Source organism: Agelaius tricolor, unplaced genomic scaffold (genome assembly GCF_023055355.1).
Source record: "Agelaius tricolor isolate 1412-34295 unplaced genomic scaffold, bAgeTri1.0.p SCAF_6, whole genome shotgun sequence".
In the NCBI taxonomy this organism is placed as follows: domain Eukaryota; kingdom Metazoa; phylum Chordata; class Aves; order Passeriformes; family Icteridae; genus Agelaius; species Agelaius tricolor.
In genome coordinates this window covers 34,140,507-34,166,167 of record NW_027269266.1, presented here as the reverse complement: position 1 = coordinate 34,166,167, position 25,661 = coordinate 34,140,507, and the positions used below count along the sequence as shown (strand labels likewise).

Genomic DNA, 25,661 nt, shown 5'->3' with positions numbered 1-25,661 from the left:
GTAGCTGAGGTTTTCCCACCTGTCTACCCTAAAACACCTGCAACATATGTTTGTGTAACCCTGCAATGCTCTGTGGTTTGGGCCTTGAGAAATTCCCCCAGAGCTTTTTGCTTATAAACAGCTGAGCAATTCATTTCTCTGATGACAAGTGTTTTTCCCTTGGCATTGAGGCAATAGCACATTTGCTAAAATACGTCTCATTTTTCCTTACATATATTGAAAATCTTTTTCCATTTTTGTCTCTTATTCTGAACCTTCAGATTTTGTGTAAAATTGTGTTTGGTTTTTTTTCCCCTCGTTAATAAAACTAAAAAGGGAGAAAAGAAAATACCTCAACAAAGAAGAGTGTTATCAAGATCCCTCCACTTGCACCTGTATGTAAACTTTTAAACCTGCTGTGTATTCAGGGGGTGAGATACCAGGTGCACTGTAGAACAGCCTGTGACTTGTGTCACACATGAACACGCTTTGCTATATCCTGTCTGTTCCATGGGTAACGTGATGCAATTTGTCTCCAGAGGCCAGGGAGGAAAAGGCCAGGGAGGAAAAGGGGTTTACTTGGGAATTTGAGCATGTGAAGCAGGATCCTTAGCTGGTGGAAGCTGCTTTTCAGCAGTTTGTGCAGGTTTAGGGGATCGGCTGCATTCAAGGTGATTCTGAGCCCTGGCCTAGGAAAATTGCAGCTGTGGGTATAACTTAGTTCAGCCCTGTGGCCCTGGAAGAGGATAAAGGCGAAGAAAAAGTCCCCAAGAACCTCCTGGCAGCCGTGGGAATTGGAGTGAGTTAGTCTGGGGCTGGCTGGGAATAGACAGGAGGACAGGGAGACTTCAGCAGGCAAATGAGCCGGGACAGGGGGATCTTTTAGCAAAGGAAAGGCTCAGAAGCAGGAGTGCCTCAGAGATACCTGAAACATTTTCCCCTTTGGACTGTGGCTAATACATTTTGAAGAGACAAAGTCCAAAATCACATCTATTTCTATGTGTTTCTATATGTGAATTTCGTACACTGTTCTTTTAAAAGCATAAATTGAGCATTTTCTAGCAGTTGAAACTATATTCACGCTAAATAGACATTAAAATTTGAAGAATTATAAATCCAGCAGGCTTCTCCTACAAAATGGGTGTGAGAAAAGGGGGGGAAGGGGGTTTGTTCTAATATTGTATTTCTGCTCTCTCTTTCCTTACTAGGGGAAAACCATATATGTGTTAATCTGTACAATGCCCTCAGCCCTCATACAATTTCTTGGAGGGATTCAACAAACTGTACATTTGTAGGATTAATTTCACTGTCATTTTAACATTATCCTTTTAAGAAAAAAATTATTTTATCAAAGTTAGTAACAAAATAATGTACACAAATTGAAAAAGAAAGGGAATAACTTTACTTATTTAAGTAATGAAAAATACAAATTGGATCTTTCTAAACTGCCCAGTGTCGGAAAAAAACTGATTGCTGTGAATATTTTAAGCAACAGAGATATGGTTTTTGTAAATAAATTTAGTCCTTAGTTCTGATACATAGGTTGTAATTTAGGGGATAGCTCAAATTGAATGCTTAGAGAAGAGGAATTACTTTAAAATTCTTAAAAAACAAGCATCGTAATTGTGTAGGTTTTCTGTTCTGCATTTTACATTTAACTTACCAAAACAGTTGAAAAGAATACAAAACTTAAAGGACAAACACAGTGACATAAAGATCATAATCTTCAAAATAATGTATTTTTTACTGTTTGAATTTCAGTTTTCTGAAGTATTTAAATTTTCTGTGGTGATACTTCACAGATACTTGTCTGCTAACATATATATCAGGTTGAATATTGAAAATTTTGAAATATATTGAAAATATAAAATAATTTATTATTCAATATAAAAATATTGAATTTTTTTGAGATGATATATCAGTGATGCTACAAAAGAAGTCACGGTAGTAACCCTTGCATTTACTCTATTTTATTTCTAATGTTTTTTCAGAGAGTTTTTTTTCACTGCACGTAATAGTACTTTAAACTGCTGCTTCCTTTGATACCTTTAAACCTCACAGGAATTTAAATAGGCTTCTGTGAAAGTAATGCTTGAGCCTCATTCATATGTTTGAGTTAGATGTTATTCCTATTAATGGCTTTAAGTGCTTAGATAGTAGATCAGCTTTCCATGTCTTCAATTGCTTGCCATTTCTGCATAAATATGTTTCAAGATACTGTTCCAAATTTTCCTTTTGGTTTGGTTTTGGGTTTTATTGAATTCAGAAGCAATGTGTAATAATCTTTTTAATTCAGAAGCAATGTGTAATAATCTATTTTATTATTTCAAGGTACTGTTCCACATGATCTTTTCCTCTTGGTTTTGGGTTTTATTTAATTCAGAAGCAATGTGTATTAATCATTTTATTATTTATTGGGTGGTGAAAAAGAAATTTCAATGTTTTTGCTAACTATCAATATATACCGAGTTATTGGAAGAAAATTGCAAATCTGGCTAACATTTGGTAACTTGTACTTTACAAAAAGCTGTCTTATGGCTTAGAAGTGCCCATTATTTTATCCATCTCTTATTCTTCAACCTTACCCTTCAAAATATATAAAGAAAGAAGTTACTTAATTCATAGGAGAAAAGTTACACTGTTTGATTACTCAGACAGAAGTCTCAGAACCATCAGTTATCCTCATCACGTCAGTTTGGATTTGATTATCATAGAAATGTATTGAATTACCAAACTAGAGCAATAGTAACTAAAGCTGATTCATTGTTATTGCTGTCAGTTGATGAGGACTGACTTTCAAGCTCTATGAATTGGTAGAGTTATTCAAACATTGTTTGTATAACAGGAGATGAAAAATGTAGAACAGCCATTACAGTGTGGGTGGTAGGATAGATGAGAATTTTTTTAATGCTTGTCTAATAGCTTTTAGTTGCTTCATTTTTTAATGAACATTACAAACATATATGTTTAAAATGTTTATTGTGTTTCCAAAGAAAGAAAATGAGACATTTCATACAAGATTAAGTCTAACTGCAGGAAACAATCTGGAAATTCCCACCCTTAAATATGCTTCCAGAAATCATCCTGGCCTTTGGTATCTACCAATTCTATAAATTTTCTTTCCTCCTTTTGTGCTCTTGCAATGTTTTGGTCCTTAAAATTCAAGTCCTGTATCCTCCTCCAAAAACAAGATTTTCAAGGAAGGAGGGCTATCTGTAGGTATGTGGAAAATGAGAGGCTAAGACTGTAGATACTCCAGTCTGTAATGAAATCTGAAGAGCAGATATACCATGTGAAACTGAAACACCTGAAGACTAACTCTGTCAAAAATATAATGTTCTCACCTGTGAACAATGGTTTTGGAAAGGTCAATGCATGGTTCACTAAAACTGTATTTACTACTAGCAGGACTTAAGAAGGCAGATCAGAATATAAGGCAACAGCCAATAAATGATTAAACCTTTGTAGCAAGTATTTAGAAAGTATTTAGATATCTTTTATACAAATCTGATCACTATGCAAAAATTTTTACCACTTTACCATTTTCTCTTGCACTAGAAATTATTTAAGCCATTTCTCATTTATATATATATATTTTTAAGGGCCTCTCTGTACCACTCTGTTATTTCATTTCCATCTGCATGCAAGTTTTTTTTACTTAAAAATATTTTCTTTTCCCTCCAAATAGTGTCCTTCAGGATGGATGCAATCAATCATGATACTTTATGCATATACTGCAGGCTATGCTTAATGTTCAATGGATTCTTAGATCCCAAAAGGATGATTTCAGGACTACTGAAGGCAGCATATTCCATGAAAGAGTTTCATTGTGTCAGAAGTGGACAATAACAAGTGGATTCTGGTTTCAATATTAATTATATATATTTTATTATAGAACAACAGTTCTTTATTCATGGCCTCGGTTTTCAGTAGGGTGAAACTTGGAGAGGAAAAATAGGCTCTGTGTGCCATCTAGTGGGATTGTTCAGGCTGTCTCACTAAAATTAATTCTTTGCTTAACAGAGATACTGCTAGTGATGTATTCAGTTCAAAATAATTGCTGTAGTTTCTCCATACTCTTACCATTTTCTTTAAAAGCATAGCACTTTAGCTTGGAGGTGGTCAAATTCTATACCTGACCTGCAGGAAGAAATCATATCAGTATCTGATCTTGTGCAAGAATTATTGATTTAATTAGGAATGTTACCACTACAGCAAACTGACTCTTCCATGTGGAAGAGTACTGATTTCCGTGAGCATGGAATGGACTTACAGGTAGAATTTGGTTTGATGTTAAGTATTTTGAGTCTTCACTTTAATGTAAATGACATTACTGCCTCGAAAAAATGAGATCCCAGGAAAACAAATTGTTCTGTAAGTTTCTAATCGTCTTTAATGAACATATTTCATGTCTCTGCTTAAAGTGTCCCAGAAATTTACAATGAAGTACTTCTTTTATTTTTTAGCGAAATCCAAGACCGGTGACTCATCAGTTCCAACAAAATTTAGATTATTACAAAGCACGTGGAGCAGACTTGATGAACAAAACCCGGTAAGCTATTTCTAAATATATATTCAGCAAATTAAGACTTTACATTAAAACATGTTTCAGAAGTCACGTTTATACTAAACAGGAATTACATAAGCAGTATTAAAAGCATTAATTTCAAATCTGTCCCTTAACTATTATTACATTAAAAAATTGAAGTTTTTACTTGTAGTATTGCAGTCACTTGCTGGCATAATTTTAATGGAGGCTGACGACACTTTTACACGGTGACAAGTATCCTAAAAACGGAGTAAAACACTGCCAGTGTGAGTTCTGTAGCTGAACTAATTCTGATGATAATGCACCTAATTATAAGCTGGAGTATCCATGTACCAGAAGCTAAGTTAAGTTGAATTAATGTAAATCCAGTTTGAAGTAATTTTTACAAAACTTTACCTCTCGTCTTTTAGAAGTGGTTTGTATCAATAACGCCAAAATTCCTCATCAAGGCCATATTATCTGGGTGGCCAGAAGGTGGGTGCCAGTGGCAGGTGACTGCTGGTGGCTGCAGGTCAGTCCAGCACAAGAGATGATGCTTCAATTGACACAGTCACAGGCAGTTTCTTGGGCTGCACGTGGCCCCAGCCGTTCACTCTGCCTGCTGATTCATGGGAACTTGCTGCCTTTTGGACTTTTGCATCGCTGTCACATTCCGTTGAAATCAGCTACATTAAAAGCCAACTCAAATTAAAATGGTGTCGTTTGAGAAGCTTTTAAAAAGGGACAAAGAAGCAGAAATTAAAGCTAAGTAGAGTGACTACAAAACCGCCTTTTTCTTTATAATTCAGGCTTTAAAGTTGAGAACAGGTGTCAAAAATTGCTGCATTCTATTGCATTTTCTTAATGTTTTTACTTATTCTTTTGAAAAATTATCTGCAGTGTTGCCTAAACTGGAAAAATAAGTTGTTTGAAGTTTCAAAAAGAAAGATTTCAAGGATTTTGAAAAAGCAAGTAAATCATAAAGCCCAAACAAGAATGACACCTGCTGGAAGCCTAAATTCCAAGAAGAATTGATTAAATCTATGTAGGAATATAAATTATTTGCACACATAGACTACACACCAAATGAGATAAGAAGTTGTTTAGAATAATTCAGATAGAAGAAAATCTGGGATAAATTCATCTCAAGACAGGAATGCTTAGAGTAGGTCAAATGTGGTAAAGCTGTTTAAAATTGGACTAGGGAGAGAATTGGAAGATGTACATTAGGAAATGTTTCTGCAGTGAGCAGAGATGTATTAAATCAAGTACTAGGTCTATTTCATCTTTAATTCCACAGGCTCAGTGATATGTTTAAAATATCTTGACAAATCTCTACTATATATTGCTTATTTTATCACATATAAAACTTTTTAATCGGTCATATTCATCTATTTGTCTCTCATCTCTTGTAATGATTACTTACTGAAAAGAGAAATGCCTTTGAATAAGGCCTCCAAAACAAAACATTTCCATCTTAGCAGAAAACTGCAGAGATTGAATCATCTTCCTACTGCTAGTTTAAAAATACACCATTCACAGTCAAGGTCAATGATGCTTATTGTGATGAAACAAAATTGTTTGCTTCGTGGATGGAATTCATGTCTCCTTGATATTTTTAAACTGATGCCTTACTTTTAAATGCATCTGCTGATAACTCTACAATGTAAATCAATCAGTATTTTTCTTGTAATTGTTGTGCATGTCTGGTACATTTAGATGGCTAAAATGTAGATTGATCCATGTTTGATGGCTGTAATCCTCCTTTGCATTAATATATCAGACATTTAAATGGTAAGAAGTAGACACATTGTTCTTATTTTACTGAACTTCAGCTCACTTTTAATGTAAGTCCTCCAGAAATGTATCACCCCACTATTGTTCATTTTCTGAAGCTGTCATTCAGAGAAATTGCACAGATTTTACTTCACAATACATTTTTTAAAACCACCTCTTGAAAAGATATTTAGATAGCATCATTATTTATTTTTCATTAATTTATACATGTTCTGAGCTGATCATTAGCAGTGTCAGTTCATAGCACAGCCAAATCACACCACAGGTTATTAGGAGCTGTGATAACTATCCTTTCCAGTTGTCATGTACTTCTAAAACATTCTTGCATTTTACTGTTGGAAGCATTTTTAAAAATAGTGTTTTGGACATAAAGGCTTGGCAATTGTTCATGTTTATTGTTCCGGTAAAATGAAGTTTTTTTCAAAAAGTCTCTTTCCAACCATCTGAAAAATGCACATAAACTAATTTGTTATAGTGTACATATATATCAAAGCAGCAAATCAAACAGTGTAGAATTAAAACTGACACCTTTTTATTAAGCAAAATATAGCTGAAAAATAAAGAAACAAGAAAGAAACAATCTGCTGGACACAAATACACAAGCCTCTGTATAAGCTTTGTTTCCTGCATCTCTGTACTATCACAATTCCCATGATACATGAAGCTCAAAGTGTCCAGTGGCTTTGTTGCTCAGGTGGCCTGTCAGTGTAAATCATGTACTTTCAGCAAATTTTTTGTGCAAAGTCAAGGGGGTTTATTAGTGATTGCCAAGGTTCTAGCTTTAGAGACAATGTAAACCTAGGACTCAATGTGCAAGCCATTATCTTCCTTCTAAGTTAATGTTTCAGGTGAGCGAGTGATATGTACCACCCCAAACTCCAACTTTAGTGATTGTTTTCAGTAAACGGAGGGAAAAAGTACACTATGGGTTCTGAATCTCAGCCATATTACTGGTATGACCCCCAAAATTGGCAATGTAATGAGATTTATTGCCAACTGTTGATAACTGATTGAGATCCCATTCAGCTTGATCTTACCTGTTAGCAGGTTCCTATTAAAAAAAAAAATAGAAAACTCAGCCTACTACAGGCAGATTATTAAAAAGAAGCAATCCATTGAGTGGTGATTCATGTACCCAACTCCTTTTCTTGTCCGGCATAATTCACTAGAACAGCAACTTCACTTTGAAATGCTGACATTTGTGCTCCTGTGTCTACTGCAAAAATAACCAAATATTTTAAATGGCCCAAGGGAAAAGTGATTATCAAATCTCCCTGGCTGTTTTCTGTGAGCCTTCACATATAAATCCACTCCATCCAGTGGCTATCCCTCACTCTGGACTGGTTAATCTGGTAAGTCCAGGCTCTGGAGGGTCTGAGAGGACCAAAGTGTTGGACTTCTCAGGGGAGTGACTCATGTCCTTTGATCTTCAGTGGGAGTGTTCTGGCATCCTTCCTGGCAAAAGAAGCCAATAAAAGTCTCGAGGGGTTGGTCTGGACAGGTTACCCCTTAGTGGCTGAAGTTGTTTAACAGCTTGGACTTAAGATATTTCTCAGGTGGAATCTCAGCTTTAGTCTCATGAAGTACTTTTCACACTGCTGTTGTTGCTTCCCCCACCTTTTCAGGGTGGTCTCCTCTAATTATTCTCATTTCCAGAGGGAGTGAGACTGTTCATTGCACAGCCTGAGCAACGCTGGGTGAATGTTCATACCCTTGAAGGAGGCTGTTTAAGGTGTATTGCCCTCCCTTCCAAGCTTTGCCAGCTGAGCAGTGGTTAAAGGCACAGTATGGGCGTTCAATTGCCTGAAGTAAACTGGAAACCACAACTCTCTGTTGGCTCCTTCACCACCCAGGCAGGACAATTAGAAGGGGACTTTGAGACCAACCCATCAATGCTCAATCACATGGGTGCTTATATTGTGGCTATTGAGTTTGCAGTGGTGGTGTTGCACTGTTAGTGGAACCAAATCAGCTGTAACTTCAGAAATTCCATTTTGTGCTGCAGCAAAGACCCAGCACTGTGATACACCAGTAATCCTTGAATCATTCAGTGCAGGCACCGCATGGAGTGAGTGCACTACTGTCTCTGGACTTCTTTTAGAGTCAGGTTCAGCAGGGTCAGGGTCAGGAGCCATCAAACATCCAAAAACTCTCCTCCTCCCCTTCAGTTGGGGGGTGCAAACCTGGCCTCAGCAAAGCACCTGAAGCTTTTACAAATCAGTGATTGTTTGAGTCACTAACCATTAACACTTCAGTCTCACAGCTACTCAGTTTGTTTTTAAAACCATTTGGACCTCCTGCAACAGTATTTTATACACTTCTGCACGTGCTTTCCTCGTAGTGACTTTGTCATTCACTCTCAGATGACTGTGGAGGGACATTTTGTAACACCAGCAGCAATCAATAAAATCAGGAGGCACAGAAACATCCTGTAATTATTATCCACAAATCATTCTTTCCCAGCTTCCATAAACTGGGAAGCAACACTTGGTCCCAGCCTCTGCACTGCTGTTCCTTCTAAAACATTCTAGATGCCATCTTTCTTCATCACCAGTATATATGGCAGAAGCACCCCATACGGCTTGGGGCTGGATCTTGTGAGTGTGAGGCTCTCATACTGCCTTCTGATAGCTCTCCTTTTCTGTCTATTCTGAGTATCTATTCTGATTCTAAACAACTCAGCTGTTGTTATTTTCTGGATATATTCTATATGTGTGTGCATGTTTGTATTGTGTATTCTAAAAAAAACCCATCTCTGGAGACAAATAGAGAAATTAGAGGAAGAGCAAAATCAAAATTACTCTTCCAGGTGTCTGCAGAAGTTACAAATTACCCGTATTAATTCATTTGTAGTTTATTTTTACTTAACCTTCCCCAAAACATTGTAAAGCTATTTTTCCCCAGTACAATGATTGTGTTGCTTTTAATTACATTTCTTCATGTTTTTAAAGGACAGCTATTTATATCATGGAAGTACAGATCAGTAAAGTAAAACCTCTGGAGTGAAAAGGTCTTTGTGGTTGTGATATATTTCTGTGAAGGGTATTTCAACCATTAATTATATAAGGCAGGGAATTATTGCATGAACAACTAGGAATGGCTTTGCTAATCTGTGGGTTATGTGAACACTTCCACTGGGAATTAAAAGGTTCTTTGCCTCTTTATTTTAGACAAATTAAATGGTTTGACAATTTCCTCATTCTTAATGTTGCATGTAACTGAAGTGAATTAAATAGCCACTGTAGTTAAAAATAAAAAGTAACAATTATAAGGATTGTGATTCAGTATATGTGTTATACCCTGAAGCAGATCTTCAGCAAAATCACTTTGGAAATCAAGATTCCTGTTAAAAAGTGCTTGGCTTAAAATGATTGGGCTGGGCAGAAGGTGAACTCAGAGCAAGAGACATCTAGCTCTGCCAATCTAAAAGGACAGTCCAGTGCTTTGCTTGCTGAAAGAAATGTTTGTGGTTGACTCTTTTTAAACATTGGAGAGAATTTAATCTAACAGAAATAAATATTAAAGCAGTCCTCAAATAAGTGCAAAAATTCAATTTTATAAAGTTTTTGATTCTGTAGAGCCTGGATTGCTATTTATCACTCTTCTTTTTTCTTTTTTTAATTTAGGAAGGCAAATTTAAAAAATAAGGAAAATTGGTACAAACTCACTTTGTTTGGAGTTAGTCTGCATTTTTCAGGGAGAAGGACCAAAAAAAATTGTCCACTTCTGGTTGGGAAAAAATTGATACCACACCCAGTCCCTGTGGTCTCTGTGTGTATTCCAGTGCAACTGTAGTAAAACACCTTCTCTGTAATGTTCAAATCTTGGATTTTTATCTCCATGTTTTGAAGAACTATGCATGTATGGCTGTGCCTGTGCAAACCGTTGGCAATGATGCAATGATTTCTCCTCTTCTTTTCTCAGTGCCAGTGCTAAAGCCGCCCCTCTGAACATCAACAAAGTCTCCAACAGCTTACTGAATTTTGGCCGAAAGCTCATTGCTCCGGCCATGGCTTCGGGTGGGGCAGTGGGCACTCCTGCTGGCGGGAGCAGCTTCCCTCCCTCTTCAATGCCAAGCAGGAGCACAGTGGAAGCCTCTCAGCACCAGCAGCACCACCAGCAGCAGCAGCACCACCACCACCACCAGTCACAGCAGCAGAGGATGATGAAGTCTGAGAGCATGCCAGTTCAGCTGGGCAAAGGTAAGGGGGAAAGGTGTGGCAGCACCGTGACTGAGGGAAGCTTTGTCATACATCTTCAGGGCTGAAGTTCTTTCTTCTGTTGATTTTTATATCAGTGTGCACATATTTTGAGGAAACAGTAAAAAAAGTATTTTGTTAGTCAGGATGCTTATGCCAAGTACAACAGCACGTTTGCACTGCAATACAGAATTAGATCTTATCTCAAGAATGTTAAAATACTGTAAGAAGTTTTTAACTTCTAAAAATGTATGACCAGAAACTGCATCAGACAGGCCAACAAACTAATCATTCCCATATGAAACATGAGCCAGTTAATTTTTCAGATTTTTACATGCAACCTTTTTTTAAATGGAAGACTAATTTCGTACATGTCTTTCAGGTTATTGGCAAAAAATCATGTGCATAACAGTATTAGCTAAATACATAATAATAAGTGAAGGAAGTTGGAGAGGAATTCTTAATAAAGAAATTCTTATTCCCTTTAGAATGTGTGGAGCTTATTTTAGAAGTTATTTGAACCATAATATGAATTTGTCTTTTAACATGACCCTCTGCACTTTATTTAGTAAACAAACACTCTGTCTTTTTCTTAAGCTTTTCTTTTTATATTTCTTGAGGACAGCTTATTCAAACAACAAACTCACAAGCTCAGCTGTGGTAGTTGTTTGCTATACTCTGCCACACTCAAGGTAGGTTACTGCTTTTCACCTCCAGCCAGCCCATGGCAGTATGCGCTTTTCAAGGAGTATGTAGAGCAAAACAGTACCTGCTGCTTTTAGCAACTCATCCAGTGTCATGGTTATGAGCTTGAGGCTGGTGCTGGTTGACCTAAACCTTGGCATAGGATTGCATCTTTTTATTTTTTTTCACCAGATTTGAAAGTGTAAAAGAAGGGAAATAACACTTCATAGCTGCAGTTGGTGTTCTCTCACTTGGCTGTGGCACCCATATGGTCCAAAGGCCCTTTCATGATGCATGGCATCCCCAGCAGACACTGAGGGAGCCAAACTGAAAGGTACAGCTGTTCTTTTGGAGCAGGCACATACAGGCATTTCTGTAAGGGCCACTGCAGCTGCTTGGCAAAATCTAGATATGCAGCTTCTCTCAGTTACAGGAGAATCTCAAAACTTGCTCCAGCAAGGGTTTTACAGTACAGAGGTGAAACTGAAATGCAGTGAAACTTTGATACAAATCCTCTTCACAACAATGGAAGTAAAATTAGGTGTAGAACAAAATTATTTACACCGTTTCAGAGAGACTTTTTCTTTGATTTTTTAAGAGTTTTCCATAGTTCTCTTATCACATTATTCTCTTCCCCCCTTTTGAGTTTAAAAGTGGTTCTTGGGTAGCTGTTTTCTTTCACTGCTTAATGTAGTAAAAGCACACCATTTGAAAAAACTTCTATAGATGGGATTGATTGTAGCTTAATCTTGATGTGGCTGCTAAAGGATGGCCTGTTGTATGGGCCAATTAACATATATAATCAGGAAATGCACCTGATACTTTCCATACAAGAATCAGAATAACAAATTGTAGTTATATTTGGTCATTGTTATGTACAAGCTGTGCACATATTGCTTTATCAACAGGAATATGGAGATTTGGTAAAGTTATGAAGAATGTATGATGTAGGGCACAAAGCATTTTCATGGTAAGTGGAAAAAACATACTGCAGCTTCCTCTTAGTATATTCTGTCTATCCATATTTGGTACAGCCTTTGCAAAGTAATTTAAGGGCAAAAAATGTAAATACACTATTTTTAATAGGTTCAGATGACAGAGTTTTACATATGTTTTACATATTAGTGACATTTTTCTAGCGTTTGTTGTTCCAGACCTGTACAGTTATAAGTATTTTGCCTGTAATTGTATAAAAATTTCAAATGATGGCAGCTATGCTTGCAAGTGCCATACTTTGTATTTTTAAAGAGACACAAAAGGAAATAGAAAGTAATTTAGAGGGTCCCCAGTGAATTCTCTCTGAAGTAAGTTTAAATGTTCAGCAAAAAAATCCCTATTTGCTGCACCATGGTGGAGACACACTAAAAAGTCTTTTCGAAGCTTGCTGCAGTGACCTTTGTAAACAGCACAAGCTCCATCACACCTAAAAAGCAAGAGTAAGTCTTTTCTGTTCTGTGGAGGACAGTAACACCACCTCAAAAAAGATCTGTACAGAAAATCCAGTGAATGAGGGTACTCTCCACAGCTGCCAGTACTTCCATCCTGGGCATTGAGATTCAGGATTTAAAATATATTCATACTCTTAGAAGCTCTCATTTCACTCATGTTTGTGCTGAACTTTTTAGCTTCTATGCTGGCTTTTTTTCTAGCTCTGGATTCTGCTGTAGTTTTTTGAGTATCTAAAAACTACTTGGCAAGGCTCCCAAATTACTAACTAGCTGTCACTAATTGTCTCCTGTTCTTGTTCTTCCCTGTGTGTTCAGCTCTCCTCAGCCTCCTGGAGCCTAGTTATTTAGCTGAGGTAGGCAGAGACATGGATTTAGGATTTAAATTGAAAGACATTTGCACTTCCAGCTGATGTAATACACACAGATGTTCAGTTGGACAGTATAACAGGCCAAAGTGCTGTAAATCTAACGGGCATCAAGCCATAAAATAAGTAATCTATTTTTTTCTTACTGGTCTTTTCAGGTTTGAATGCTGAAGTAGTGCTGATAATTTAAATTAATATGTAGAGATTTGTACGTTTGAAGAGATTAAATTAACTGGCTGATCTACTTTGTGAAGAAGTCCTTGGTAGCAAAATACCTTGCAGGACTGTCAAAATAATCCTCTCCCAGTTTTAACAGCTCTGTTTCAACAGAGTTACCACTCACAAACCAGCTACCATTCATGCTCCCATACTCTAGATGAGGGATGATTGGGTTACATAATCAGTTGTAATTACTTCTCACTCCAAAGTTTTGGTACTTGCTGAATTTCTGTAAGAAAAAAAATGCATATAATTTAGATAATGTAAATGGAAAAAGAACAGACGGGAAAAAAAAACCCAACCATAATTGCAAGCCTGTAATTCCAGATGAGTCTTCAGCATTACAAATCACAGCTGAACGAAGTATCCAGACATCTAATTGGAAATTCAGTTCCTCCTAATAATATATTAGTACCATTCAGCCTGTCCTCAACACAGAAGAAGATCGGGTATCATTACTGATTACTTATGCAAGGTAGCCTGCTATCAGAAGAGGGATTAAAACATTCTCTTGATCCTGCACAGTGAAGTAATTCATTGGCACAAAAGTTGAATTCAGATACTGAGTTTATTGGATTTTCAGTTGAGGTGGTTATTTTGAAAGATAAAAGAAATTATAATGAAAAAAAATGGGAAAAAAAGCTCAATAATTGCCCTGTGTGTTCCAGTGGATCCTTCATCATTCAGAAACTGGATATTCTTTGATTACCAAATGGCAGTGTATTGCCAAGAAAAAAAAGCATTTCTCTTTCTCTTCTTCCCTGATAGTGCCAGATACAATTTTCCTTCTAGGTCATTTCATGGTGAAACCCAAAAGGTTTTGATTTAAATGCAGCTCTATCACAAGGACACATTAGAGGACCAGTTAAAAGACAAAGTTCTGCCAAAACTGTATTTAAAGAGTTTCCAGGCTACTCTTTGTTTTTATGAGTTGATACTACTATGGTATTTGTTGTAACACAAGCAGAATTTCCATAGTCAACATGTATGCCCTAAAGAAATGATCCCCGCAATTTAGAATTATTTATAAAGTTAAATAATTATTTAGAATTATTTATTTATCTCTAGAAAATGAGTATGCTTTTCATGTGGATAAAGAAATTGTCCTCATTAATAGCAGAAATGAGTACAAATTAAAGGAGTAAAACACAGATTGACAAATGTGGGGTTTTTTTTCTTTTTAAAAAACATATAAATATACATATTATTAGGCAATTATGCATCTTTTGACAGCAAGGATACAACTTCTGAGCTCCACAGTATAAGAGAGACATGGAGTGAGTCCTGTGGAGGGCTCCGAAGATTAGGGGACTGGAGCACCTCACGAGAAAATTGAAGGAGCTGGAACTCTTTGGCCTTGAGAAGAGAAGATAAACAAGGGATAGTGTCTACAGGGAGGTGTGAAGAGGGTGGAGCCCCCAAGTCTTTTCTTGGTGGTGCCAAGAAGTAGAACAAAAGGCAATGGGCAGAAACTGATGCACAGGAAGTGTTGCCTGAATATGAGGAAGAACTTCCTTACTGCGTGAGTGACCGTGCCGTGGAACAGATTGCCCAGAGGAGTTGTGGAGTCCCCTTTGCCGGAGATACTCAAAAGCCATCAGGACACAGTCCTGAGTAACGTGTCCTAAGGGACCCTGCTTGAGCAAGGGGCTTGGGCCAGTGGTCTTCCAACCTCAGCCATTCTGTGAAGCCCTCAAATAGCAGAATGGCACTGTCTCTGTAAACTGCCAGCAAAAAACGGTTTTGACTCTTCAGTTAAGTTTAGATTTTGATCTAAATCATCACTTAAAAGCACTGGGGTTCTGCAGCCTGTGACAACTGGTTATCCAACCTTCCCCTTTCCTTTTGCCTGTCCCTACAGCGCTCTCTCACAATGTCCTTTCTGTTCAAAGCAGGGAGCTCCGGCTGAACCCCCAAAGCCGCGGCTCTTCCCTCGGGCGAGCTGCAGCGGCGGGGCCGCGCTAACGCTGTTGTTTGTTTGCCAGGCGAGGCGGGCGAGGCGGCGCCGCCGGGGCCGGCCCAGGCCCAGCAGCACAGCCCGGCCAGCGCAGGTAGGCCCGGGCGGCGCCCGCCGGCACCGCCGCTGTCCCGCCAGCGAGCGCCGCTGTTGTGCCGGCAGAGAGCTCCGCTCTGCGCGTCCTGCCGAGCTTTGTGCGTGTCTGTGTCTGTGTGTGTGTCTGTCTGTGTCTGTGTGTGTGTGTCTGTCTGTGTCTGTGTGTGTCTGTCTCTGTGTGTCTGTGTTTGTGTGTGAGGGTGTGTGTATGTGTGTGTGTGTGTCTGTGTGTGTGTGTGTGTCTGTGTGTGTCTGTCTGTGTCTGTCTGTGTCTGTCTCTGTGTGTCTGTGTTTGTGTGTGAGGGTGTGTGTGTCTGTGTGTGTCTGTGTGTCTGTGTGTGTCTGTGTGTGTCTGTGTGTCTATGTCTGTGTGTGTGTCTCTGTGTCTGTGTCTGTGTATGTCTCTGCGCCTATCTGTATGTGTGTCTGTGTCTCTGTCTGTCTCTGCGTGTGTCTGTCTGCCTGCATGTCTGTGTGTGTGGTGGTTTGTGTCTGTCTCTGTGTGTCTTGTGCATGCATCTGTGGGTTTGTGTGCGTCTCTGTGTGTCCGTGTGTCTGTCTGTATGTCTCTGTGTGTCCGTGTCTCTTCACAGGCATCCACCGTGCGTCAGCATCTATCTGTGCTACAAACCTTTGTGCTTTTGCACTTTGTAGCCCATTTCCCACTCTGTCATCAGGGCCAGTTCCACCATCATTGTCCCTTTTAGCTGCATTACTTCCCTCCTGTTATATTTGGGGCAGGTATTTTGGGCCGAACATCTGCTGTGGTGCACTTGACTTACAGGGAGCTTACCTGCCTTGGCTGAAATAAAAAGTACATGGATTTGTGTGATGAGGTGGTTTGAATGAATTTTGAAAGTGCTGGAAGCCTTTGCTCCAATTTCACTGCAGGAGAAAAAGGGAAACTAATTTATCTGAAAAGTTTTATAAAACTCATCTCATTCTTTTTGCAAATTTTAATACTCTACATCCTCACTATAGCAAATGCAGACAGATGAGCAGATCTGAATGGTTTTGAATTATATATAGTGCCATACTTCTGATCTTCTTGGTGCCTTTTTCCTTGCTCTTCTTATAACTATGAAAGGTATTCTTTTCCTCTGTAGGGACCAAACAGAATGAGCCATCAGTTTTTTATGTCTTTTTTGCACGTTCCTCTGATTTTTCATGTGTTTTAGCAGGGACCACCAGTGTTCCTGGTTATATCCCCCATAACTTAACTCAAACTTAGTAAGACCTGAAGCTCACTTTCCTTTAATTGTAAGTCTTTTCCTCCTTGCCATCACCTTTTACTTTATTATATGGCCTAATTTTTGATCACATTAAATTTAAATTATCATTCTCTGCAAGACATCAGAGGTCTCCATGATACCAACAGGTTGGTCCCTTTTTCCACTGCCCCATTTTTGTGTTTTCCAAATGGTTTTGAGGCAGAGCATTTCTCACCCTGGGGTCAGTCCCAGCATCATTAGCAACAGGCAAGTAGTAAGCCACTTAGAAGCCAGCCCATGGAGATAACATTGCTCCTTTTTGCCTCAGAAATTGATGTATTTTTAGTGTGTGAAATCCTGTGCATCATTACTGTGAACTATTTATGCATTTCAGAATGCATATACATATATATATATATATATATATATTTATATATATATATATATGTGTGTGTGTGTGTATATATTTGAAACATCCTACATGGTAATGTATTTTGACTTCTGCATACGTCAGGGATCCTTCCATATTTGTTCTGTGTGCTTCATAAGCGTGTATTTGATTTCCATGTTTATGGGGTTTCTTCAGCCTGTTTTATATAGGCTTTAGGACCTTCTGGTATATGCTTAGATGGTCAGAGATTAGATTTCTCTAATGTTTTTTAAGGAGCTATAATGTATTTATCTGATATTGACAGAATGAGCAGACAAAAATGAGAGTTTCGATTCAGTAGTGTTCTCAGGTTGCTGATTAAGCTGCTCAAGATTAAACTCTCAAGAAGAGTTTAGTTATTAACTGTACTTTATTGCAATCTTTATGCATTTTGATTCTACATGAAGGGTAAGACTTCTTTTTTCTTTTTCCTTTTTTTTCTTTTTGAGGAATAATACAAAATTAGAAACTCTGTCCCATTACCTTCTTGTCAAGAGAGTGCAGAATGTACCACACTGCACATTAAGAAAGATGTAAAATCAGTAAGACACAGAACAGTGAAGGTACAAATGGCATTTGTGTCATTGTCCTGAGATCCCAAAATCTGTGTGTTGGTACTACAGTGTTGTTTCCAAAGTTATGTGAGGGTTGTTAATGCCTCAGTGCACAGGGCATACATGATACATCTGAAGGACTTCAGAAGCAACGTGGTGACTCAGTTAAATGTTGTTGCAGCAGCTTCCTTAAGAGTTGGACTCAATGATCTTTGTGGGTCCCTTCCAAGTCACCAAGTCAGAATATTCTGTGATTCATTACATTTCTGTGTTGGGAAAATCATAGATGTCTTTTTTCTTTTCTCTTTCTTTTCTCTTTTTTTTTTTTTTTTTTTTTTTTTGACATTAGGGAAAAAAACATATGATTGGTGTGACCTGTCTTTCAGCTTTCATATTTACAGTTGTAAAAACCATGACTCCTCTGGAAATTAGAAAAGACTATCACAATCCAAGGTTCCTGCTTTATGAGTTGCAGCACACTGTAGTTATTCATAAGTGCTGTTCTTTCTGTCTTAATTCTCAATTATATCCCCAGATAATCCATGTCACAGCACTGTTCACAGGGTTGGATGCAAAATAAAAAAAATAGTGTTTCCTAATAATAATTTCCCCAGATTTGCTTGTTCATGCAGAAGGATCAGGTGCATCCTAACCTTTCTTCTTACTTGGGTATCAAACATACAGATGCAGTATTTTTATCACTTCTACTTTACTGTATCTCTGTCTTAGTTTAACTAGATCTTGTATTGCTCTTATTTTTTATTTTCATTATATAATTTAAGGCCATGAGAACCAAAGTGTTCAAAGCTCTTGATGTTATTTGAGCAAATTCCTTTTTAGGACACTTGTATTATTCTGTCCACAAAATCTTGTTTGGTTATGCAAGTAGTTGCATATTCTGTTCCTCTGAACTGTGATCCATCTTTTGAAGTGTAGCTGTTTGCAGTGGCCATGAGGACACTTCTCTGTCTTTTCATTTTCTTACTATATTTTTGACTTTTTTTTTCTTAGAGCTGTAAGACAGATTATAGAAAAAAAAAAAACTTCATACTTCATTTTTTTCCATTGTTTTACCAAGATGTATTATTTCATGTTTGTGGGTTCCTCAAATATATTTAAAGTGTTCTTCTCTCAATATTATCTGTTAATTTTGATCACATAATCTGCTTATTTACAGGTGAATTGTGTTAAGTCCAGGCCATACAGTGAAGCATATGTGAAAAATATACATTGCTCATTGTTTAAGTTTTTTGTTTGTTTTTTTAATCTTCACCCTATACGGAATATATCTTCTTATTACTAGGATGGTAAAGAGAGGCTATTTAATATGATATATACTTAGTAAATATTTTTCTGTTGCACTTTACTCTGTCCACCAAATACTTTTTTCTTACGTTTAGCATTTATATTGGCTTCTCTTGCTTTGTGAATTGCTTTTATAAATGCTTTATTTGCTAAAATATGTGATTCCATCTGTTCCAAAACTATTTTTAAGTTTACCTACTTCAAAAGCACACTTCCATTTGCCACTATGAAATGCATAAAAAGTCTTTTTTCTTACATAAAGGCAACTATAAGGATAACAATGTTGCCAAGTGACATGATTTTATCCGAAAATTAGAAAATTTCTAAAAATTTCCTTGCAACTGAATAATTTCTGCTGTTTGCCATGCAGTCTTTTTTCCTTTTTCATCTCCAGAATTATTTACAGTGCACATGATTTATGCATATCCCATTTTTCTATAAAATGGGAAGGCAGAAGTTAAGTGAGATCTACAAGAGCATCAGTCTCATGCACTTTTAAGGAAGCTTCTCAGACTAGATGGTAGGTAGTAAGTGCCTGGAGGAGGACTGTGAAGAAACAGAAAAATCCAGTTGAATGAAGTTGGTGGGAAGTAAAAAAATATGTAAAGAAATAAGTTAGAATAAGAAGTTGCAGAAGAGGCAGTATGGAGGGATCTGAAGAAGAGATGGAGGCAGACAGGAAGGTCCACAGAAACAGAGCATAAAATGTAGGAGGGTTGTGGGGGAAGTGAGCAGAAAAAAGCAACAGAGAATGAAGGACAAGATGGGAAGCAATTTATATGAGTTTTCGTCTAGAAAATGTTCAGCATGTTAAACCCAGATCCTTTCTTGGGTTTTGTCATTTAAGGTCTGTTTATTCACACGTAATGTTTTGTTCTTTGCTAGTTCAGTCTCTTTGCATTTAACAGTCTCCTTCCAAAAAGTATATTTCAAATAAATCTGTATTTATTCCCTTAAGAAACTGTGAAAGATTTGATTGCAGAGAATCATACTTAATGCTATAGGTGGTAACATGAAAGCATACCAAAAAAAGAAGAAAGGAAAGAGGGAAACATAAACCCTCTCATCAGAATAGCCATCAAACAAGAGACAGGGAGAATTCTTGAGCATTAGCTTTTTGTGCTATTTAACTTTTTCCCGGAATGGAAAACTCTGCAATTTCATGGAGTCATTTGAGCTTGACTTCATCATACACATGATAAAAAGATTTTTTTAAACTAGCATCTGTCCTAAGGCAACATTTTTCTAATGAAATTTGATGAAAACTGACATACTGGAGTTTTTTTCCTCCTGGAACAAATGAAAACAAAATTTTGATTTAAATGTTTGAAAACACTTTGTAAGCCTCAACTAGAAGAAAACTAGCCTTATCAGAGGCTGCCTGATGCATACACTGCCATGGTGATCCAGCCCAGGCCTCTCCCTACCTGTCTTCACTATGATAGTGGACAATGCTGGATTCATTTCAAAAGCTCCATGAAATGACAAGAGGTAACTATTAAGTAGACTTCATCAAAGTGGCTGTTAGGTGGTGATGGCCTTAAAATTTGAAGCATGAGAGCTTATGTTTATTTCCAAACTTAACTTCCTTTTTTTCCTGCTTCAAGTCTAAATATTGTGATCTAGATCTTCAGTGTTCCAACCCACTTTTGGAATCTGAAGTTCTTGTTAACATTCTTTGCCAAGCTTTATAGTTGGAAAAAACTATTTCCATTGTAGTGTTGATGATATCAGATTTATTTTTTTTTTAGTTTTATGAGATGGTACTTTGCTCATTTTGCCACACAGGGCTTGAAGTTCCTCAGTCTGTGGATATATTAGCAGGCATATAATGAGGTGATATTTATTTTTATATATATATGTGTGTGTGTGTATATATACGCACACATCATTTAGCATATATATAGATACAGCTGTGTACTAGATAGTGTATGTTTGTGTATATATATCTATATATACACAAAGATTTTGTGTTCTCTCATACAGAAATTAAGTTCCATGTGAGAACAGTCCTTCAATCTCTCAGTGCATGCTGACACACTTCAACATTTCATTCTATGTTGGGCTGTCTGTGACTCTCAGTCAATGTCAGTTGAGACAAGGAAGTATTTGTGGGAAAAAGGAAATGCCCATTGATTAACTGTTTGGGTTTTTTTATACTTGCTTTACAGGCCAAAGTTCAAAAAACATCAGTTCGTCTCCAAGCATAGAGAGCTTGTCTGGAGGACGTGAATTTACAGGATCTCCACCTTTGTCTGCCTCAAAAAAGGATTCCTTTTTCAGCACCATCTCCCGCTCTCGTTCCCAAAGCAAAACTATGAGCAGAAAAGAGTCGGTGGGTTCTTTTAATTTTTGAACTATTTTAATGTCACACTGCATTAACTTACTCGTTAGAGACACTCATTTCTTCCATACATTGGGCACTTGCACTTGGAAATGTTTCCCTAAGCACGCATTAATGGCCAAAGCAGAAATAAGCCATTTCCACTTTTTGTGTTGAGTGACATCTCCACTATGGCTTCCACCCCATAATGGCTTCCATCCCCTTACCCTGCCTGAAATGAAACTGTGCAAGTGCCTGTTGCCTCTGAGAAAGACGAGAGAAGTCCTGTAAGATTTTTTGCTTTCTTAGACTTTTGCTGAAGTTAATAAACAGTTCAGTGGGAAGCTTGAATGCTCAGCAGATCCAAACATGTCCATCTGTTGTCCCTGAAATTCCTTAATACATTAGAGGTTTCCCAGTGTCTGTAGCATCTGTAGTCTGCAGTCACAGTTCTATTTCTTGTGCAGCTCTGACCTTCCATTTGGTCACAAGAAGCTAGTATTTAAACAGATTGTTCTCATCCAAGAAAATCAGCTCTTATCATGGGTACGTTCCAAAGAAATTCTCATCCCATCCAAGATATTTTAGGAGCACTACTTCAATAAACTAGGTATGCCATGGAACATGAGGATTTTTGTTTATTCTCTATACATATTTCCCTTTGTCTCTCTGCTGACTAGAAAACAGTTACATAGTAGATGTAATAAGTTGTATTTTTTGTAAGGTGAGGGCGCAGTGGTTTTCTCAATTCTTTTTTCAGAAATGTAGGCTCATATAACTGCCTATTGATTTCAACATGTAGGAATTGTAATAGCCAAATTTCTATTACAGCATTCTTCAGGTGTTCAGATTGCACTGAAATTTCATCTGAACTTCTCAGTGCTTTTTACTCTAAACAGAAGAATCTTTATTAATAGTCACATCATGTTTTCAGTTTGATATTCAAAACATTCTAATGAAATGCACAACTTTGTGCAACTTTGTTCAGTTTTTGTTCACTGAATGAGAGTGTTTAATTCTTGTTCCAAATGTTTTACTGCTGTCTAAAGAAAAGCTGTGTTTTGTGGTTAGTCAACAAGAAGCTATAATTTTGGTTTCTGACCATTTAAAACATGTTGAATTTAATTTAAAGCTAAAACAACAATTTAATTTCTTTCTGCTTGTCCTCGTGAGTTGAAGAAAAATAAATACAGCAGTATTGAACTTTTCTTTTTATGTGGCTTAACAAGATCTAAATACAGCTTTCATTTGCAACTTTTATCCAGATCAGAACTTGGGGGTTTTCCACCAGTAGAGTTGAAGAATAATTCCTCCTTAGTTCTCTAGTAGAAGACAGGAGAATTTACCATTATATATTCATACTTAGTTAAAATCCATTTATTAGTAACGTGTTTCTTTCAGGTAAATAATAGCCCAAATTTGGGCTATTATATTAGTGCTTTCATGAAGAATTTTGGATAAAGAATTATGCATTATAACAGATTTGTTGTCATTATGATAATTTTTAGTGGATTGTTAATCATGATAAATCAGGGCATAAATTTCCAAAATAATTCTTTAAACTGTGATATGTCATTTATATTTTAGCATTTTATGATTAAATAGCTGGAAAAGGTTTTAGGTTATCAAAATCCATTTCCTTGGGTTCAGTTTTGGACTGACCCTTAATATAGGCAAACAGAATTTGTAGCAGATCCAAGAGCAAAAGCTTTGTTTAAATCTATTGTCTGTTGCACAAAAAAATGTTGGTTTTTCTTTTCCTGTAAATTTCATGGTACTTCATTTTCCACATAGAGTAGAAGACCCCAAAGAGTTTTTCTTGAGGTCCCAAAGTAGTTGCATCAGTAGTCTCAAGTTGAACAATTGCTTCATCTACAGCTGTTTTCTGGAAGCACAAGGCTTGAAAATATAATGGATCCACATTGTTTTATTTATCAAACTGAACTGCTTTACATTTTTAATCTTATAATTATACAAATTATGTTGTTAAGTATTAGGGAAATTACCTTTGTTGAAGCATTGCCATGCATCAATCTCTTCATAAAAAGATGGCTTTAAAATCAGTTATTCTTGGTGTGGCAGATGAAAGATAATCCATTTTCTTTTCATCCTTGTATCTCTAATACACTCTTTTTCCAAGCAAAGTGGAAATCAAATGCATACATAAAAATATATCCTTTAACATGCAGTTAAAATAAGTGATTTTGACAGACCAGAGGACATTACTGTAATGGTGTCATGGGATGGACAGGAATGTCATTGTCACAGATTGCCACCTGGAGTGCTGTGTCCAGTGCTGGGCTCCCCAGCACAAGAGAGATTTGGGCATACTGCAGGAAGTCCAGCAAAGGGCCACAAAGGTGATGAAGGGGCTGGAGCATCTCTCCTCTGTGGAAGGGCTGAGCGAGCTGGGACTGATCAGCCTAGAAAAGAGAAGGCTCAGAGGGGATCTCTCCTGTGTGTATCAGTATCTGGAGGGAGGCTATAAAGAGAACAGAGCCAGGCTCTTTTCAGTGGTGCCCAGTGACAGGACCAGAGGCAATGGGCACCAGCTGCAACACAAGAGGCTCCGTCTGATCATCAAGGAAACTTTTTATTTCTCTTGAGAGCAGCTGAGCTCTGGCATAGGTTGCCCAGGCAGATTGTAGACTCTCCATGCTTGGAGATATTCAGAAGCCATCTGGACACTAATCCTAGGCAGCCAGCTATGCTTGGTGGCCCTTCTTGAGCGTGGGCTTAGGCAAGATGAGCTTCTGAGATCCCTTTCAACCTCAGCCGTTCTGGGATTCTGTGAGAGCATAAACACTCACAGAGGAATGTGACATGTCTAAATTCTTTCTTTCCTAAAGCCAGTCCAACAAATTGAGCTTTATCTGTGAGAGTTGGAATCAAAATTGTTCCTTAACTTGTTTCATTGCCTCCAGGACTAAAATGTGTCCATTTCTCATACTAAGGCTTTCTAAAAGTTAGTAACATTTGGGTTGTATTTATTCTTCTACGTATTTATTTCCCCTCAGATGCAAAGATCAGTGGAGTGATTTATTTCTGTTACCAGAAACAGATGTCCCCTGTTTGAAATGAAATGAATCTAGAGCCTCAGGGGTGAATGCACAATATCAGTTCATGTTTTGGCAGCCCATGGCATGCTGATGTTTTTGACATTACTGTTGAGTGGCACAAAGCTGTATGTTAATGTGAGGTCCACCAAAAGGGTTTGGAAGCCTGTTTTGTGCCCAGCGTTGAGAGGTTCCCTGCTCCTTTGTATCCTTTGTGGCTTTCTGACAGGAATAACTTAAGCAGCAGTTTCTGGAGCTGTCTTCCTGTAAACAAATACAGGAATTTTTAACCTGCAATGCACTGTAGTGCCCACTATCTTCTGAATGGCTCAGTCTTGCTGAAATAAAATCCTACAAAATTCCCTCTCCCAGCATGCCTACTGCCCTCTACTTTTCGGTGGAGTTGTGAAAAAAGGTGAATTTGTGGTCCATTTATTTCTCATTATGTTTCATTTATGACTCATAAATCATTAAAGAAAGTCTACCCCTCTTTTTAGCAAATAGCAAAACTGCTTAGACATTGATTCTGGCAAATATGGTTGGCTGATCCCAGTTTCTGGCAGAATATTGTGTAAATTGCTTTCAGACATAGAGATGTGCCAGAGAGGAAACTTCTGAGTCAAACAATATAAACATTTTTAAAACTTTCTTTAAAACAAAAAAAAAAAAAAAAATTAGGAAAATGTGGATTTGACTGAAAATAGAGTTTTGATTTGGAAAAACTTTGTGTTTTAATAAGTAAATTTCTACATAAAAGGTTTCAACTTAAGAAAAATCAAATTACCCATTTGGAAAATACATTAGTTAAAAAGTTCCCAAGAAGGAAACATTTCTAAGGAAAATCTGGAGCAGTTTATTTTCTTTACTAAAATAATTTGCAAACATGGTCAGTCAGAATCCTCATTTCTTCACAAAAATATCCTGAACAGAAGTGTCATGCATTATGCTGGTTCTGATGGCACAGACTTTTTAATTAAATCAAATTTGACAACATATGCTATTGTCCCCACAAGCGTGTATAAACAACTGTTACTGTCTGTAATTTACGTTGCTAGTCTGACTGATTTGGAGTTAGTTATGAGTACCCCTACAGGTTAGAAAATTAATGTATGCCATTATTTTCAATTAAATAGGCATCTGCTTAAGTGATTTAAGAGCCTCAGTTTAAGCATACAAGTAGAGGTGGTATATGAAAACCAACAAGATAAGAAGATAAATACTAGAAAACCACACAAAAAAACCATGTATGCAAAAATTCCTCTGAGCAAGAGCATGCCTTTTGTGCATGGTACACATCTTGGAGATGGTTTTTATTACCATATATCTTTTCCCTCACTGTTACTTTTTTACTTTTTTTAGAATGTTTTAAGCAAAATACTTGTGAGTTCAGACTTACCAATGCCAAACATTTATTTGGAAGTACAAATGCTATGATGAAATGTCCTTTTTTTGTTAAGCATCATAAAATGTGCCCAGAATAAGTTAGTCTGTGTACATCAGCCAATTCTTG

General features: G+C 37.3%; 1 protein-coding gene across 7 annotated transcripts in view; it reads left to right on the top strand.

Moving 5' to 3' along the window:
- The window catches only part of TBC1D5 (TBC1 domain family member 5), a 318,058-nt gene that overhangs the window by 254,605 nt on the left and 37,792 nt on the right, over positions 1–25,661 (top strand). For 5 of the 7 annotated variants that reach the window (XM_071429303.1, XM_071429304.1, XM_071429305.1 and 2 more), the window contains 4 exons: positions 4,446–4,531; positions 10,229–10,506; positions 15,205–15,270; positions 20,944–21,107. In XM_071429303.1, coding sequence (XP_071285404.1) covers positions 4,446–4,531; positions 10,229–10,506; positions 15,205–15,270; positions 20,944–21,107 — 594 coding nt within the window. The remainder of the gene's footprint in view (positions 1–4,445; positions 4,532–10,228; positions 10,507–15,204; positions 15,271–20,943; positions 21,108–25,661) is intronic. The other 2 variants (XM_071429307.1, XM_071429306.1) reach the window with 1 other exon arrangement.